We start from the raw sequence: 18,489 nt of genomic DNA on the forward strand, positions 1-18,489 counted from the left end.
CATTTCCCATTCTTTTCTGCTGTTATCACTAGATAAGGCACACATTCTGTTGGATTGGCAAGCTGTTTGGGAAAAGTATGTATAAGAAAGAGCATGTCAAGGATGAGGAGAAAGAGAGACCATACAAATCAGGCTTGGCATATATCATTACAAATGAACAACAACACATGATCTGGGAACTAACAAAACTGCTGTACCTAAACCAGCTTTGATAAAAAAGACTCGAAATTTGCAGAACTAAGTTGTAATAAATGTTATGCCAATAAATGATATATACATGTCAGCCAGATATCAAATATCATTTTTAAATGCAATTCCATTAACACTGGATTATATTTCAAGATGTACTCTCTTTATATATGTATTCAATTTGTTAAAAACTTCATATTCCTGAGGAAGAATGTCATAAAGCATATGAAACTAGTAGAATAAAATGCACTTCTGATTATATGTGCCCATACTAGATTCATTTACTAGGATGACCAAGTGTTTTTCATCATCTGAACAAAATAAATTATACTTGATAAGAAATTACATGGTAACCAAAGTGAGAAAACAAAAGTTTGTGAGCAAAATATCTTTGGAAAATTTTGTTTGCTCATAAGAGGATACAGAAAAGAAAGAAGAATATAATTTCTTGTCAAGTATAATTCACTTTTATTAACCAAGCCTAATCAAGTAAAACACCCACTTGTTCTTTTTAATCAAGCAAAATACCATAAAGACATTGATACATAACATCAAGCACAATAGTTTACACAACAAAAAAGTCAATTTCAGCAAAGCCTGATTTTTACCATTTTGCAGCAATTTCATAACTAGCATCTTTATCTGCTTTTGAAGCCCATTCACTTAGCAATTTCTGTAATTTTGGATCTGAAGGTGGAAGGCGAGTTCTAGCCAGAATAAGTGCATCTCTGTCCAAAAAATAAAAAAAAATAATAAAAAATAAAAAAAATAAATAAATAAAATTAATTAATTACTTAAATAATAAAATAAAATACACAAAAGAAACTAATAAAATTACTATTTATCAGACTATAAACTAAATTCAGATTACATAAATAATCTATATTAATGTTTCTCATTCTAATAAACTCTAATATAAATAACTCAAAAACATCATATGTAAGACTTCTATGATATGATAACACCTAATACTTAATGAAAATTAAATTTCTATTAAAAAAAACAAAACTCTATAATTGCTTCCAATAATCAAAGTGGCAGACTTAAGTCTATATTCTTTCCCTCACTGCCCAAATGACCAGTGTAGATTTATTATTTTTTTCAAGAGTCTGCCATTAATAAAACACATTATTTTACTTGGCAGGACTAGTATAAGGTAGGCAGGACTAGTATATATATAAAATGTTACACAAAGATGACATTTTCTATCAATACTTGTGTTATGTTTTGGGCAAGAAAAGAAAACTAAAATTTCATAAATAGCAAAAAAACACATACACAAGTGCATATGCATGATGCTCAAATGACTGGCTGGCTGACAGACCACATTTACCAACATGGTGCCATGCTACTGAAATCCTGCGAGATAGCATCTGGTGAAGAACAAAGAAAAAATTTCAACAGCTCTAATTTATAGAGCTAAAGTATACGAATTTTTCTTTTCTTTTTTGAGTTAGCACCTGTGTAGCCCAGTGGAAGTGACATTTGCATCCTCTGCACTTGGCCACCCAAACAAATGAGTTCTAGTTGCTGACTACAGGAACTTTTTCTAAGCCTTTCTTCGACTAGTCCCCCGAGTTAGTCAATCTCTGGCATAAACAAGTGGATTTTTTCTCCCAGAAACTTGGGTTTTTTTGCCTTGTAAATTCAACACTTGACCACAGAACTCATGTTATTGCAGACAACAACATACTGTGCCAGGGATCCCTAGCACAATGAAAAGACTCTTGTCAGTTGTCTTTTCATTGGATGCTGCTTATAATTGGTGATAGTTTTGGACAAGCTGTGTCCGGTTTTTTTTTTTTTTTTATGTTGGGCCCCATATACAAGAGGTTGACTGATCAACCTTTAGTACCATATATGGGTATGGTATTACTGGTGAAGTTTGAACCCCCCCCACATCTCCAAAAGATAGGGATGAATGGGCTTCACCTACTCCCCATAAATGAATAAAAAGTGTCAGATGATTTTTTTCCCTTTTTGAATTTTACAAAAGTCATCACACCATCAAATTCTTGATATGTAACTTCAAGGAATGTAAAGATACTAAGACATTGCAACACCAAAAGTTCACATTACTACAAACTTCCAATTGACAATTTTCCTCCAAATTAGTCTGTTATCTGTCAAGACTTCAATATTGTCAAATTTTATATTTCAGTTTTCTAAGCTACTCCTAAGTGCATCAATTCATCTAGATCTTGGTTTCACTGAGTTATTTTCCTCCCATACTGGCTTCAAACATCTGTTTTGCTAACTTCTCCTTTTCCATTCACAACCTAAAATTATTGCTCACACATTCTGGAATGCTAACAACATCAAGTTCCTATTAGTGTCAACAGTTCACTCCCCTAATTTTTCATAAAACTTTCATATCTGTGGTCTCTGGTCAGGTGTTTTATTTCTAATCCAGCTCTCAGATCCATAATTTAAATTGGTTTGTTTGAACACCGTCTTGTTCAAACAAGACAGTGTTTTGACTAATTTCTCTCTTATTCCATATAAATTTATTCAGTTGACTTCCTACCATACCAGCTTTGCGTATTATGTTGTCTATTTCCATATTTAGTTTACCATCTCCACTAAAAATAGTGCCTAAACACCTGAAATGTTTTACTTGTTCTACAGGTTCCTCATACAGGATGCAACTGAAGTTTTCAATGTGTCTCCTTATTTTCAGTCTTTTTTCACATGCATCATTTACAAAGGAGAAGGCTTTCCCAATTTTTTGGAAGGTAAATAACCATGACCACAAGATGGCCTGGTTGGCCAAGTGGTTAGCATATCCACTCTCCAGCCAAAAGGCTGTGGGTCTGGATGTTTGTGACTGTCTGCGAAAATACTAACGGTGGTGGGTGGTAGATGGCATTGATGTAGTTGGTGGATTCAGTGGTGGAGACAGAGTTGTAGAGTAGGTGCCCTCCCTCGATAAGTCCTCGGACTCACATAATAATAATAATGACTACAAGATTCTGTGGTCAGTGTTGACTCTGTGCTGCTCTAGATCAGACTTATAGGCTTTTTTCATAGAGGATGCAGGACTGATGTTTCTGTAGTCTCTTTTGAACAGAATATTCTGTTTGTCCAAAATATGAGAGAAAACTGCAATATTCTAGTAAACAACTGAGAGTAGGCCACTTATCCTTAATGGAAGCCAACATGGAAGAGAATTTAGTGACAGGAAAGGAAGTAAACACCGTGTTTTTATCCTTGCAAGCAGATGAGAAATTTCACTGAAATAAGGGACAGGCACTCTCTGTACAGGTTCATAAGTATCTATCATGCACTGGATTTCTTTGGGCTTAAGCCATTCTGAGTGATTCTAGGAGTGTGTTCAGTATACTACTGAAAAGCATATAATGGCCTTTTTTCTGAGAAGGATGAGGTGTTCAGTAAAGGTGTTGAGTTGGTTTGGCACATAATTTGAATTTAGCTGCTTTAAATTCCCTTATTAAAGATGTTTGCTTTGTTGCTAAAATTGAAACAGTAAAACACACACACACATCTTTTACCACAATTCATACTATGGATGAGTCAAATTTTTTTGCAACCAGTAGATTTAAGTTGTATTTCTGGAGCCCTGGCTATAGGAGTGTAGAAATTCCAGAAACATTGGAACAAAAGCTAAATGTGATGATACACTGCTGTGAAAGCATACAGATTAAAAATGTTTACAAAACATTGTAATATAATTAAAATATTAAAAAAATATTTTATTAATATTTTATATTAATATTAATATATATTAATAATTTATATTAATAATATTAAATAATATTATTATTTTATTAATATTAATAAAATTTTTATTATATTATTAATATGTTAAGTATCATTTACAGATTTTTCCATAGTGGTGGAAAACATTCCTGCTGCTTTACATGTATTTCAGTATGGAAATCAAGTTCTATTTACTTAATTTTGATTTACATGATGGCATGAACTTATATTGCATAAACAGAAGAGTCACCGTATTTTGAAGTGCAAATCTGTAAACCAAAAAATTCATTCACATAGCTTTTTCCACATTTTTGGAATCCTTCATCATGAATCTGTAGATAATAAGAATACTAAAATTTTAAATTATCTTAAATAAAATAAGTCCTATAATGCTTTTTATTTCCAAAGGAAGGTAGGTAGCTCCTTTAAGTTATACCTGTTTAAACAATTTAATAACATTTTAATTGCCTTTGTTTTAGCACTGCTCTTGCTCCAAATTTTCCCTAAAATATTTCTTTCTGTACATCTGGTATTCATTTCCTTCTCTGCAGTTAAAATCTTTAACTAGGACAAGCTTTTTCTTTATGTTAGCTGCTTGTTCGAATGACTCAAAAATTCCTCTACTTCTTCCTTATTAGAAGCTTCTGAAAAGGAAGTAGACTAAATTCTCAAGATCAACTAATTTTAAATAGGACTCACTGTTAAATTTCCATCTGTCTTAATGCAAAAATCTAGTCTTCAATCTCAGCTTCTTTTTGCAAAGTTTGCCTTCAATCATTATTATTATTATTATTAAAATATCCTCCCCCCCCATCCCACAGATTCAAAAGATCTATCGGGGGGGGGGGATGCTCATACAAACCATTATTCACACAGTACCTACTGTAATACTTTCAATAATTGACAAATCACTCACAACCATCTCTAATCCATTACATTTATTTCCCACTCACAAAGAAAAAAAAAATCTAGTCCTTACTTTCTTGACAAGATGTAAGCAACATGAGGGGGGGGGGTTTAAACTTCACTTGCAACAATAATTTCCTCCTTGTTACTTACATACTGCCATGCACTGAAAGATTTTTTATGGATCTACTTTATAAAACCATGTAGTAACTCATATGTTTCTACCATATCCCCTCTTTTCTGCTCACCAAATTAAATTCTTTAACATACGAAACAATCTTTCCTCATTGAGAACATTTCACAGACTAATAATCATTTTGGTTACTCATTTATGGATCATCTCCACAACCTTTTCATTTCCAAGAAATCCAGACAACTAAATCTGTTAGCAGATTTGATTCCATGGTCCAGATATGGCTGTATCAAAGTCTTATGAAGTACAAGAACATCTATCTTTACTTGTCAGAGAGTTCTTCAACATCCAACCAATTCTTTGAGCTCTTTTGCACTTTCTGCATTATATTCTCTGAAATTCAACTGCCTGTTTACCCCCCCCCATTCCCAAATCTAAAAAACCAATTCCAGTAATGCAAGACACAGCTATCACATCCTTCCCCGTTTGCTCAACTTCATGTAATAGAGTTCCACATAATATATTGTCAAATTCACAACACAGCTGTCACTTTATTGAAGAAAGGCGATAAGCAATATAATACTTAAATATATGGGAACAGCATGAGTTTGTGAGCAATAGGTCTCAAGCAAGGCTGATCCTTCACAAGGCCATGCTGTCCCCATAGAATATATTCTTATCCACCCATTCCTTAATTCTGCCCCTTAACCAACTTCAACAGTATCTTACCCACCACTCCTGCAAAAAGTGATCGGCATATCATTTGTCTGTTCTGGAAGCTTCCTTTATGTCCTGATGGACAGGAAAGAGGACAGAACTATTTTGTCTTCTTTCTCCTCTACTAAAATTCTGCCAATGTCGAGACTTCAAATTAAACACCCTTGTCACATGTTCTTCAAATTTTCATCTAATCCATTCTCCATTCTCATTGATATTTCTTAAAAAACTAAAGTACTAAAATACTTTAGCTTTTTACTTATATCTGCTTAAATCCTCTTTAAGAGGATAAAGCTTTGTTGATTCTGTTGTCCATTTCCATATTTAATTTACCACCTTCACTAAAAATTATGCCTAAATAGCTGAAATGTTTTACTTGTTCCACAGGTTCTCCATTCACAATGCAGTTGACATTTTCAATGCTTCTGCTTATTTTCATTATCTTTGTCTTGTTATTGCTAACCTTCATACCATATCTATTAAAACAGTTATTCAATTTAGTCAGGGATACTTATAATGGATTTACTTAGAAGTATAACATCGTTCTGCATAAAGCAAAGAGATGACATTAGCATCTCCAATTTTGATATCAGGTTTAATACCACTTTCCTTCATAATGTGATCCATATAGAAAATAATGAATAACAGAGGGGATAATGAACATCCTTGTCTCACACCAGATATAACATTAAACCAGCTTCCTGTACTTGGTTCAATTCTAACTGCTGACTTTCAACCCAAATAAAGACTAAATATTGCTTGATATAATGCCCCATTGACACCATATAACTGTAGCGTATTGAATAGCTTCTCTCTTGGCACCTTGTCATATGCCTTTTCCAGATCGACAAAACTTAAATACAGATCTTTGTTATATTCCCATGATTTCTTAACTATTTGTCGTAAAGTGAAGATCTGATTATGACAGCCTCTATTTGACCTGACTCCAGTTTGTTCTTCACCAAGCTTTTCTTCCACAATTCTTCTCAACCGTTTCTCAAGTATACTTGCATAAATCTTACCCAGAACGCTTAGTAAGGAAATACCTCTGTAATTCTCACATTCAGTTTTATTTCCCTTTTTATATATGGGTAGTATGAGAGCTCTACTCCTATCATTAGGAATTCATCCCTCTGTCCAGGCCTTCTGAACTAAGCAGTGCAGCCACTGTAAGACTTTTTTACCTCCATACTTCAGCATTTCTGGACTAATATCATCTATTCCTGCTACCTTTCCATATTTCAAGCATTTGATGGCTTTTTTACTTGAAGTATGGATATGTATTCCTGACTGTATGCCTGTTGAGTGTTTTTTACCACAGTGCTATCACTGCTTGTTTCATTTAGCAATTTTTCGAAGTAATTACTCCATACTTCGAGGATATCTTTTTCTCCAGTTTTCATGTCACCTTCATCATCTCTAATTCCTTTTACAACATTCTTTCCTTCATTTCTGAGCTTCTTCTTCTTCAACAACCTCCAGAATATCTTCCCATGACTTTTATTTAGCTAATTTTACATTGTGTTTAGCTTTCTTACATTTGTCTCTGTATTCTCTAAGAGCACAAGCTAGACTTATTTGCCAGGAACTTTTGATATATATATGCGTTCTTCTTTTCCTTCACTGCCTCTTTAACTTCCTGTGTCCACCATGGAGTTCTGATTACTCTATCCTTGCAGACAACCTCACCACATGCCTCTCTGTCTGAATCAATCAATGTTTTCTTCAATGCTTGCCACTAAATCTCCAAGGTTTGGTTCCTATTCTGAAACACTTTCATTTTTTCTTCTATAATCTTTGTATTTTAGTCTACAGTTCACATCTGAGAGCTGCTCAACTTTCATTTACTTTAATACTTTCTTAAATGTTCTGCTTTTCAAAATGAAATTCAATTTCATCCTCCTCAAGACTAAATAGTGATCACTTCCAATTTCAAATCCTCTGTACACTCTGGTGTCCTGCACCAGGGAGAAAATATCACTACCAACAATAACATAGTCAATGAGACATTTCTCATTCCTTGCCTCTTCTCACCATGTGAATTTGTGCACATTTTTATGTTGGAACATTAGTAATAACCAGTCCATGTCCTGAGCAGAAATCCAACAGGTTTTTGCCATTATTATTTGCTTTGCTCTTTTCTCCAAATTTTCGGAAAATATTTTAGTATGTCTGACAATCATTTCCAACTCTGCTATTTAGATCCCCAACAAGGACCAACTTTTCCTTTTTCATTGTGTCTGTTGCTTACTCTAAAGCCTCAAAAAATTCCTCCACTTCCACCTGAGTAGAACCCTCTGTCGGACCATAGACACAAATAAGTCTCATTGTCAAGTTCACCCTTCTGATATCTACCCACATCACTCTACTTGAGACTGCCAGCAGTTGAAGAAGATTAGCCTTGTATTTAGTGTTGAATACTAAGGCTACTCCTTTTCCTTGAGTGTCATTGCCTGAATATAACATTTTGTATTTATTGCTCAGAAAGATCTCACCAGTTTTTGTCTTTTTTGTTTCGGTCACCCCTATTATGTTGATCTGGTACTTACCAAATTCCTCAGCTAGCAACATTTCTCTGCCATTCAGGCTTCTTATGTTGATAGTACCGATTTTGAACTTTGGTGATGTTGAGTTGGGGGTGTGTTTTCAGATTTGTTCCAGCAGTTGACTTTTCGCTATTTGCCCTGATTCCCCGTCAAAAACAACACGGGCTTTGTTTAACCGGGTGACACCCCAGCCGGCATGGAATTCTGTCATGTTGTACCATCATTTTGTATTTTGGTCTAAGCCAATAAGAATACAATTTGTTCGACTAAATCACAAATTGTCAGCCCATCGTTGTTCGTTCAGTATCCAGGTAAATACCTAACAGGGTGCTCCACGAGAAGGTGAGGACTGTACATTAGGTCAGAAGTCCTGGTCGGTTCTCTGCATTGCTTTAAAGGCTATTTGGAGGTCTCCACTCAGTTATACAGCTTTGACCCTTAAGCACCTCTCTTCCATGTCCAATTAATGACATCCCCTGACTAGCTTATATGTCTCAATCATACTCCCCCCCCCCTCCCTTCTATTCATGAGGCTTTGCAGCTAACATTCTCTCATTCAGTCCTCGTATTCCACATTCCAAAGACCACTGCCCATCTTTGTGAATCTTCTCTGAATTCTTACCACCATATCCTTGTCACCATGAACACAGTGACCAAATTTGTGCACAATAATCAATATGAGGCCTGTTCAAGGCCTTACACAATGGCATCATAACCTCTTTATTTCTGTATGTCAGGGTCCTCTGCATCATTGCCATTATCAGATGTGATGTCTTCACAACTTGTGAAATGTGATGACCCTGAATTTCAGGTACTTTTCCACCATCACTACTAGATCTCTCATTCCTCCACTTCCTTTAAAGTTTCCCCCACCAACTGTATACTTTGCATCCCATTATTGCTTACCAAATCTCAAACCTTACACTTTGCAACAGTGAACTGAAAGCTCCACTTAGCTGCCCATTCATGCAATCTATTCAAGTCCTCCTGTAAAGTCATAACATCTGCAAACAGCTGCATATCACTAGTTAAACCCATTCCAATATCATTAACATACAAATTGAATAACAATGGTCCTAAAACTCACCCCTGTGGTCGGTACAGTAACGAGAGCATGAAGCGCCTGTGGCAAGTTTCTAACTTGCGCCCCCTAACCCAAAAATGATAAAACTTTTGAAATATTTAAATGTAACAAGTTAAATTTTACTAAATGCAAGATGTTAAATACTTACTATTAACCCCATCAAAATGAGTTGCAGTGTCTTGCAGAATTTGTGTCTAAAGCGGCCTATTGCTAAAATTTAAAACAATATAAAATAGCAGAATTCTATATCAATTTATTTATTTTTATTTTTTACATTTTGCGCCTCTTTTGCCACGCCCTTGTTATGGTACTGCCTGTGGTATACGACTAGTGGCCTTCTTCTTTTGGGATACTGCACCCCCATGTACAACTTTCGGATACCTATTTGACAGCCAGTCATTCATGCAACTCAGAAGTCTGTGATTCAATCCCATCTGTTTTAATTTATTTAACAGTTTGTGGTGCGACAGTCTATGAAAAGCTTTTGCAAAATTCAAATACAGTACTATATGCATCTCCTCTGTCCATGGTATTTGTCACCTTGTTATAGTACATAAGTAAGTTAATAAAACATGATCTCCCTTCCACAAACCCATGCTGATAACAACAGAGAATACTGCTGTTATCAACCCATTTCTGTATCCTACTTCTCACCAATCTCTCCAGTACCTCATCACAACTCCAGATTGGCCTATAATTTGAAACTACAGCCTTATCATCATCTTTATGCAGTGGAACAATTTTACACTCCTTCCACTCCATTGAAACCTGTACTGTTGTAAGACTCTTATTAAACAGGCATACCAATGCTACTGCCAATTCCCTGGAACATTCCCTTAAGATGTGCGGTGATATACCATCAAATCCTATCACCTTATTGACATCAAGGTTATTTATTTCCTCCAATACCACCTGCTCACTCACAATTAAGCCACCCTCTCCTATGTCCTCAACACTTAAGTTCGTCATGATTCCACCATGATGAGGATAAAACACCTTTATTGATTGATCACTGAATACTTCAACAATGTCTTCTGCAGCAGTTACCACTCAATCACTATAATCAATTAACATAATCTTACAAAGATCATTCTTCCTTTTACTTGCCACATATCTAAAAACTCTCTAGGGTTTATTATCACCCTGATTTGTCAATTTCTCCTCATACTGAACTTTTGTTTTCATTACTGAGTCACTCTCCTGGCTTGTTCTTTGTACTCTTCATGTAACTGATTATTACCATTATTCATCTTGTACTTCTTCCAAAGTACCTTCTTCTTCCAGATTTCATGCTTAAGATCTTCATTCACATTTTACACCTATCTTATTCAGCCTTTTGGCCTTCAGAATACATTCGCACATTGATGCTGTTATGTATTTCTTTGTCAGTTCCCAAGCAGGATTTATTTCCTTACTGCTCAACTCTTTGTTCCATGCTATAGCTCCAAGCTGTCTCCTATGCTTGTCATAATCACCAGCCTCATAATTCCACATATATTCTATCCTCACAAAAGTCTGCATATGGCTAGCCACAACTCAGGTGATCACTCTCAGCAACTGGAGGATTAAATGCAGAATTTCTCTTTTGTTGACCAATCTCCGGATTTTTCACCACTTGTTTCATGTTATCATTGTTTCATTCACTTTTGCTCTTTTCATTAATAACATTTCCCACAGTTTTGGTTTCACTTTCAAAACACTTCTGAAAGACACACACTATATCTCTCTCTTTCTCTCCATTCTTTCTTTTCAACAAATCTTTCACTCTAAGTAATGAATACAGCTTACAAATTCACTTAAGTCAAATTTTCTCAACAGTGTTATCTTTGCAGACATTGCTCCTTTATGCATTGATACTAGTGTTATACAGTATCAATGCATAAAGGAGCAATATATAACACCTATGTTTGAAATTATTTTCTTAGTATATTCTGAACTATACCTCGATACATTTTAGTTGGGGTACTAGAGAGATTCTGATATAATCTCATATTAATTAAACTTAAAAATAAACTTATTAAACAATTGTACATATTTTTTGATAACATTCTAACAAATTTCAAGATAAATATAAACTTTCAATTTTCTTTGCGAAATTTCTACCTGTATGACACATTTTCCTTAAGAACATCTATAGCTTCGTATACTTTGTGACATACTAGAAAGTAGAGTACAGCTTTGTGGTAGTGGCCTTCTTTTACAAGCTGATTAGCAAATTTTTCACACATTTCTAACCATAAACTTTGTGATGCTGAAAGACAAATCTTTTTTAATATAAAACCAGGCAAATAAAAATTATGCAAAAAATATTTATAACCTCATCTTTACATAAATTTTTACATCAAGATATTAAATTCTTTATCACTGAAATATTAATTTAAAAAAATAATAATTCAAGAGAAAAACATATATTTCAATTTCAGTAAATGCAAACTAATTCATACATGTAAGAAAAATATATACTCTTTGATACAGACAAACGTTGATGATAATGTATATCCTCACATTATGATCAGAGAACATACATCGATTAGATACATAACTTGCGTCATGTAAATTGACTTACATGAAGCAAGGATGAAAATGAAAATAAATGTTATTATTATTACTATAACACCTTCTATGGAATTAATAGACTCATCATAGGAGGTCCCATGCAGAAAGCAATGTATCTATTGTATTTATCTGAAAGTCTTTCATACCTGTAGCCTTCATAATACATTCTGACATGTATGACTAACCATTTTCTAAGCAAAAATCTCCCTTCTTTAATACACCTTTGCACAACTTCTTCTCTCCCGTAGTCCTAAATAGACTGTTCGGTCATTCATTGCTGGTAGGTGATATTCTTTGTTAGCCTCCTTTAATCATCTCGGCCTCTTGTTCTTGATGTCAGTTGAGAAAGGGAGAAATTTGTCCATTTTTTGATGTTATCAGTCCATTTTAATCGAGGTCGGGTCCTAACCCTTGGTCCCAGAACAATTCCTTCTAGTGCTTGCTTTGGAATGCCATTAGCCCTCTCCACATGTCTCTCCATTAGCCCTCTCCACAATGTAAGAAAAATATATACTCTTTGATACAGACAAAAGTTTATGATAATGTATATCCTCACATTATGATCAGAGAACATACATCGATTAGATACATAACTTGCGTCATGTAAATTGACTTACATGAAGCAAGGATGAAAATGAAAATAAATGTTATTATTATTACTATAACACCTTCTATGGAATTAATAGACTCATCATAGGAGGTCCCATGCAGAAAGCAATGTATCTATTGTATTTATCTGAAAGTCTTTCATACCTGTAGCCTTCATAATACATTCTGACATGTATGACTAACCATTTTCTAAGCAAAAATCTCCCTTCTTTAATACACCTTTGCACAACTTCTTCTCTCCCGTAGTCCTAAATAGACTGTTCGGTCATTCATTGCTGGTAGGTGATATTCTTTGTTAGCCTCCTTTAATCATCTCGGCCTCTTGTTCTTGATGTCAGTTGAGAAAGGGAGAAATTTGTCCATTTTTTGATGTTATCAGTCCATTTTAATCGAGGTCGGGTCCTAACCCTTGGTCCCAGAACAATTCCTTCTAGTGCTTGCTTTGGAATGCCATTAGCCCTCTCCACATGTCCGAACCATTTCATGTCTTCTTCTGATGACTGTCAGAATGTTTTCCCTTCTTCTCCCGTCTATTGAATCAATCAGTTTTTGGACATTTTCATTGGTTTTGTGAGTGGTATAGGGAATTCTCAAAAGTCTTCTGTAAGTTTTTATTTCAAAAGACAGGAGTCTCCTCTCATCTTCCCTCAATAAAGTCCAGGCCTCACAACCATACAAGAGGACAGAATTCACCAAGGTGTCAATTAGTCTTAGTCTGGTTGTGATTGCTATCCCCACAATGGTTTTAACTGTTGTGGGGAGATATTTAACCGACATTAAATACCGAATTGCTAAGGCAGCCGTGTAGGGCCACGGCTGCCTTAGCAATTCGGTATTTAATGTCGGTTTTTGAACGACCATCTTGACTCAACGTGCTTCCTAGATAAGTGAACTTGTTTACATTCTCGATTTGTTTATTGTCAATTTGTATCTTTAAGTATTCAATGTCTGATTTTGAAGTTATCATTGTTTTTGTTTTTTGTATGTTTATGTATAATCCATATTTTTTTAATGTTCTGAAAACTCGGCTGGTTATCTCTTGTAATTCTTCTTCACTTTCTGCCAGAAGATCAATATCGTCTGCAAAACGTAAGTTATTTATTCTTAGTCTGCCAACTACTATTCCAGTGTCATAATCATGAAGAGCTTCATCTATGACATATTCCCGAAAACAATTAAAAAGAAGAGAGGACAACATGCATCTCTGTCTTACTCCCCTGTTCTGCCTGGAACGGTTCACTGCTGTAATTCTTAATTTCAATTCTCATATCAGATGAGGAATAAAGAGATTTAATAATCCTAATGATTTTGTTGTAAATACCATAATGTTCTAAAATTTTCCATAATGCCTCATGCCCTATTGAGTCAAAAGCTTTTTGAAAGTCTAAAAAGTTGTGACAGATTATTTTGTTATGTTCTATGTATTTTTCACCTAGTATGTATATTGTAAAAATATGGTCGATTGCACAACTTAAACCAGTAAAATTCCCTAACTAACTTAAACATCTCTATCATATCACCTCCCCCCCCACCCCAAAAGCCACCAAACTCTCATTTACATTTCCTCGATCAAACCCATATTCCAGAGTCCACAAAGCAGTTACTTAGTTACTCATTTCTGCACTACCTCAACCATATCACAATGGAAAGCAGGTGACCAAATCTGAGCATAACAATCCACATGTAATTTGACCAAGACATTACATAGCTACTCTCCTTATCATTGTCATTAACATGTTCATTATTAATGCAACAATGTGTTGCATAGCTTTTGTAATACTTGCAGTGTGGCCTCTGAACGTTTGGTCACTATCAACCATCACCCTCCCCAGATTCTGAATCTCATCCACCATTTGAAGCACAGTTCCACCAAAACGATAGACAGCCTTTGCACTTATAAACATTACAACTGCAACCTCACTCATTTATACAAGCTTAAAGTAGATTTAAATCTTCCAGGAGGAAAAATTATATCAGCATAACACCGTCTCTTTCTACTTTGCATTATCAACAAACTGAATATTCTCCATCAATGCAAGAAAAATAATTAGCAAAAAAAATAAAAATAAAAATAATAATAATAGAATAAATAAAGTTAGAAGAAAATGGAGAAGAAAGACCCAAGACAGGAACAGCTGGACTCTTTACGACCTGCAGTCATGGAGAAATCCTGACTGACATCACAGGTCCATCAAAGTAAATAAATAAAGTAAAAAATAAACTGAGAGCCCCCCCCCCCCCCAAAAAAAAAAACCTGCATACATTGCTGATCACTGTTATTTCCTGAAACTACCCCATGATAACCAACTTGCTGGTATCATTCAAAGAGCTGATATCCTCTACTTGTGAACAATCTAAGATCCATCTCCACCTTGTCATATGGCAACCTATGAAATGCCTTTGGAAAGACAGAATATCACGTAGATTAGTCTCACTTACCCAACACATTTGCCTATCATAAAATACAAGTAGACTGATGTACTATCATAGAATACAAGTAGACAGTATGGGTTTCTGCAGGGCAGATCTTGCTTTTGCAAGATCTGCCCTGCAGAAACCCATACTGTAGAGAATCCAACCTATATCAATCCATGTTAGAGGCTTAATGAAGTGAAACAGCACTGAGAAAGGATTAAAAATAATATTTATTTCTTCCAATATTTCATCTCAGTCACTGAGACATTGTCAGGGAGTACAAAATGAGACTTGTAACACACAAAAGTAACAGAAAACTAATCGAAACACATGGATGAAAGATTAGAATCCTAACTACGTGGAGCACCCTTCTGTGGGCCCCCCTGCTGGCTGCCTAGGATGTAAACTGGGATCTCAAAGTATTAGTGCATATGAAACTACCCAAAATATGGGTAGTTTCATATGCATGAAACTACCCATATTTTGGGTAGTTTCATGCATATATATTTATTCAAATTGGGCTGATTTTTGAGAGCAGCTACAGATTCTAAAAACAGCCTTCCTCTTTTAAATTTACGGCAATGGTGCATAGTGATCTTTTTCCAATTGATATATGAGCCATATCCAAAACACAGTCTGCAATGTCCGATTGACTACAGCTATGACTGCAGATGTATTTTTTGTTTTTCTAGGTGATGGTGGTGATCTTCTTGTCTGTCCATACTAGGACAACTTGTAGAAAGAGGGAACTCCTTTAAATGACATCACTTTATCACTTATAAAAAAGTTTTTCCTCCTGACATCACAGATCTATTTTCCTTTGCTTAATCTATTATCAATATTTCTCTTGGAAAAATAAAATTAAAAAACAGGGGTAGCTATATGGATTTTCTCCTCTCACTCCCCTTGCCAATTTTTTTATGGAATATTTTGAAAACCAGGCTCTTGAATGAGCCCTCTCAAACCTATCTGGTTAAGATATGTGGATAATGTGTTCTCTATTTGGCCTTATGGACCAGACATATTACTCTTTTCTTTTTCACCTCAATAGTCTTCACTCTAGAATCAAATTTACTATGGAGAAGGAAACTAATAATAGGCTAGCCTTTCTAATGGAAACACTCACACAGACAGACGCTTTCACAAACTTTCTCATCACTCTCCTGCCCCCACTTAACAATCTGGTATCATGAAAACACTAACCAATAGAGCCTATACTTCTGGCAGATAGTCATAAATGTTGGTTACTCGTAACTATTATTTTTTTATGAAATAACACAAAGTATACTAAAATATTAATTATAAAAACTTTAATTAATATTTTCCTATATTTTGGCCACGTTACATTGCCATTCTCAGGGATCACAAAAAAAAAATAAGATGTGCATGCAGGCACTGTGTAAACTGAGGCTGAAAAAAGGCAGCCAAAGTCAGGCCTAGAGTCCCATATGGTCAGTAAGTCCTTGTGTTCAGAAATTCTGATATTGGCTGTTCTTGCTGCTTGGCTGTAGTTGGACAGTTTGCAACTGTAAGAGACCTGGTAGACACCTGATAGGCTTGGGGAATGTGGCTGGTCTTTGGTGAAGCAAAAAAAGGGATGCCAATTTTTCTATGTGGTCAGTAAGTGGTTGTTGATCAGGAGTTGGAAAGAGCAGTAAAGACAACAGATAAATATTAAGGATAATGTGATACCCAGTATTATTCTTGATAATTATGCATTATAAAGCACTTCATCTGATATCAAGAACATATCTAATCCATAATTTATCTTGGAATGGATATCTAAGGATCCAAAAAAAAACTAAAGTCCAGATAACTTACAAGACACACAAAAAATTTCTTTTATCATCCCTTCCTACATTTTCTCTCTTAGTACATTCTGGATTATATCAAATGTCTTGTTCCTCCCTGCAATCTTTCCTATTTTTGGATGTCTTGGTTCCATCCTTAGGTGGAGCTCAGATATTTCTGGGCTCCTTACAAATGTCCCTTAACAAGTACAGCAACAGACTAAAATTCATCATAGAAACCGAACAGGACAAATCCATCAATTTCCTAAATCGGACATTAGTCAGAACAAACTACAAATAGCCACAAAAATATTCCACAAACGCACACATATCAGAAACACCTCCATTTTAAATCATACCATCATTATTTGATTAAAAAAATCAGTCATCCTAACACAATTCATAAATGCATACAAGTTTTCAACTAAAGTAATTATCTCAACACAGAAATAAAAAAGTTAACACAAATTTTTCAAAATTGGAATTACTTAACTAATAAATTATGCCAAAAAATCAGCAGAAGCAAGGCAAAACAACCCAACAACCAAAACAAACTTCCCAACACAAAAAATTATCAGACTGCCATACATCCAGAACACATACAAAGCCTACAAATACATTTTCAAGCACACTGACTGTAAGCTGGTGTTCACCACGAAAAAAAAATTGGCAACACTTCTAAAACCTACAAAATCTCACATGCATAAAGAAATATTAGAACACCATAACATAGTTTACAAATTTCCTTGCCAAAAAGACTGTGATGTCACCTACACAGGTTCTACTATCAGGTCTTTTCTTCATGGGCAAGACTACAAAAACACTTCTGTGACTGTAATCCCTATTCTAGAACATTTCAACAATAAAAAACACAACAACAAAAGAAAAACAGAATACAAAGTACAGGGAAAATAGAAATAGCAGCCCACGCCATTGAACAGAAACATACCCCGCAAATCAACAAGGTCATAATATTAGCCATACAAGATAATGAAACAATGCTTAGAATATCGGAAACAACAGCCATAAAATGTGACGAAAACTCAATAAACGTCCACTGACCATACATAATCTCTGAGAGTTGGAAGCTCCATAACATAAAAATTAGGTCATGACTCCGACCAATAGGAGATAACACAAGCACACCAAAGACAGAAACACCAAGCCGACTTGACATAGCCTCCACTTCCCCCCACGAATTCTGAAGATGACGCACTGTCAAAACAGCTCAGACTCCGTTACTGCTACCCCAAAATTTTCCCATAAATTATTCCTCTTCCCCAAAAAATAGTTTCTATTTTCAGATCCTTCTCTCATCCCCCCCCCAAAGTGCTCTGTATCCATACAATAATAATAATATATATATATAAAAAAATCAGCTAATGCCTTTTATTCTTGTACAGGGAGTAGGCGAGGCCATTTTAGTCTTAACTTTTTGGAGACTGAGTGGGCAGTTCAATCTCCACTGCTATCCAAGGCTATCACTAATTAAGCAGCATGCAGTGAAGAGACGGCTCAACAAATGCCACCATATTGTGGTCCCCAACACAATATATTTAATGTGTGAAATAGTGTGGGTTCTACAGTCGATTTTCTTGAGTTTATGGGACGAAAAACCCGAGTTTCTGGGAGAAAAACCTGCTTGCCTGTGCCAGATTTCGACTAACTCGGGAACCAGTCGATAAAAGGCTTAGAAAAATTTCCTCTAGTTGCCGACCTAGATTCGAAACCAATAATAATAATAATATACATATAAAAAACCAGGTTTGTTCAAATAATTTCCCCACATTGATTTACCCCCACTTTTCCCAAACCTCCTTCCTT

General features: G+C 35.2%; 1 protein-coding gene across 1 annotated transcript in view; it reads right to left on the minus strand.

The window, feature by feature from the left end:
- Window positions 1-18,489, minus strand: part of LOC150106689 (gem-associated protein 5-like) — a 560,402-nt gene that overhangs the window by 130,470 nt on the left and 411,443 nt on the right. The window contains exons 19-20 of the mRNA XM_090392643.1: window positions 11,399-11,546; window positions 798-917 (exon numbers count right to left, since the gene is read on the minus strand). Coding sequence (XP_090248769.1) covers window positions 798-917; window positions 11,399-11,546 — 268 coding nt within the window. The remainder of the gene's footprint in view (window positions 1-797; window positions 918-11,398; window positions 11,547-18,489) is intronic.

The sequence above is a fragment of the Typopeltis vanoorti genome, chromosome 5 (assembly GCF_054136105.1).
Source record: "Typopeltis vanoorti isolate ZY-2024b chromosome 5, IOZ_Tvanoo_1.0, whole genome shotgun sequence".
Taxonomy (NCBI): Eukaryota; Metazoa; Arthropoda; class Arachnida; order Uropygi; family Thelyphonidae; genus Typopeltis; species Typopeltis vanoorti.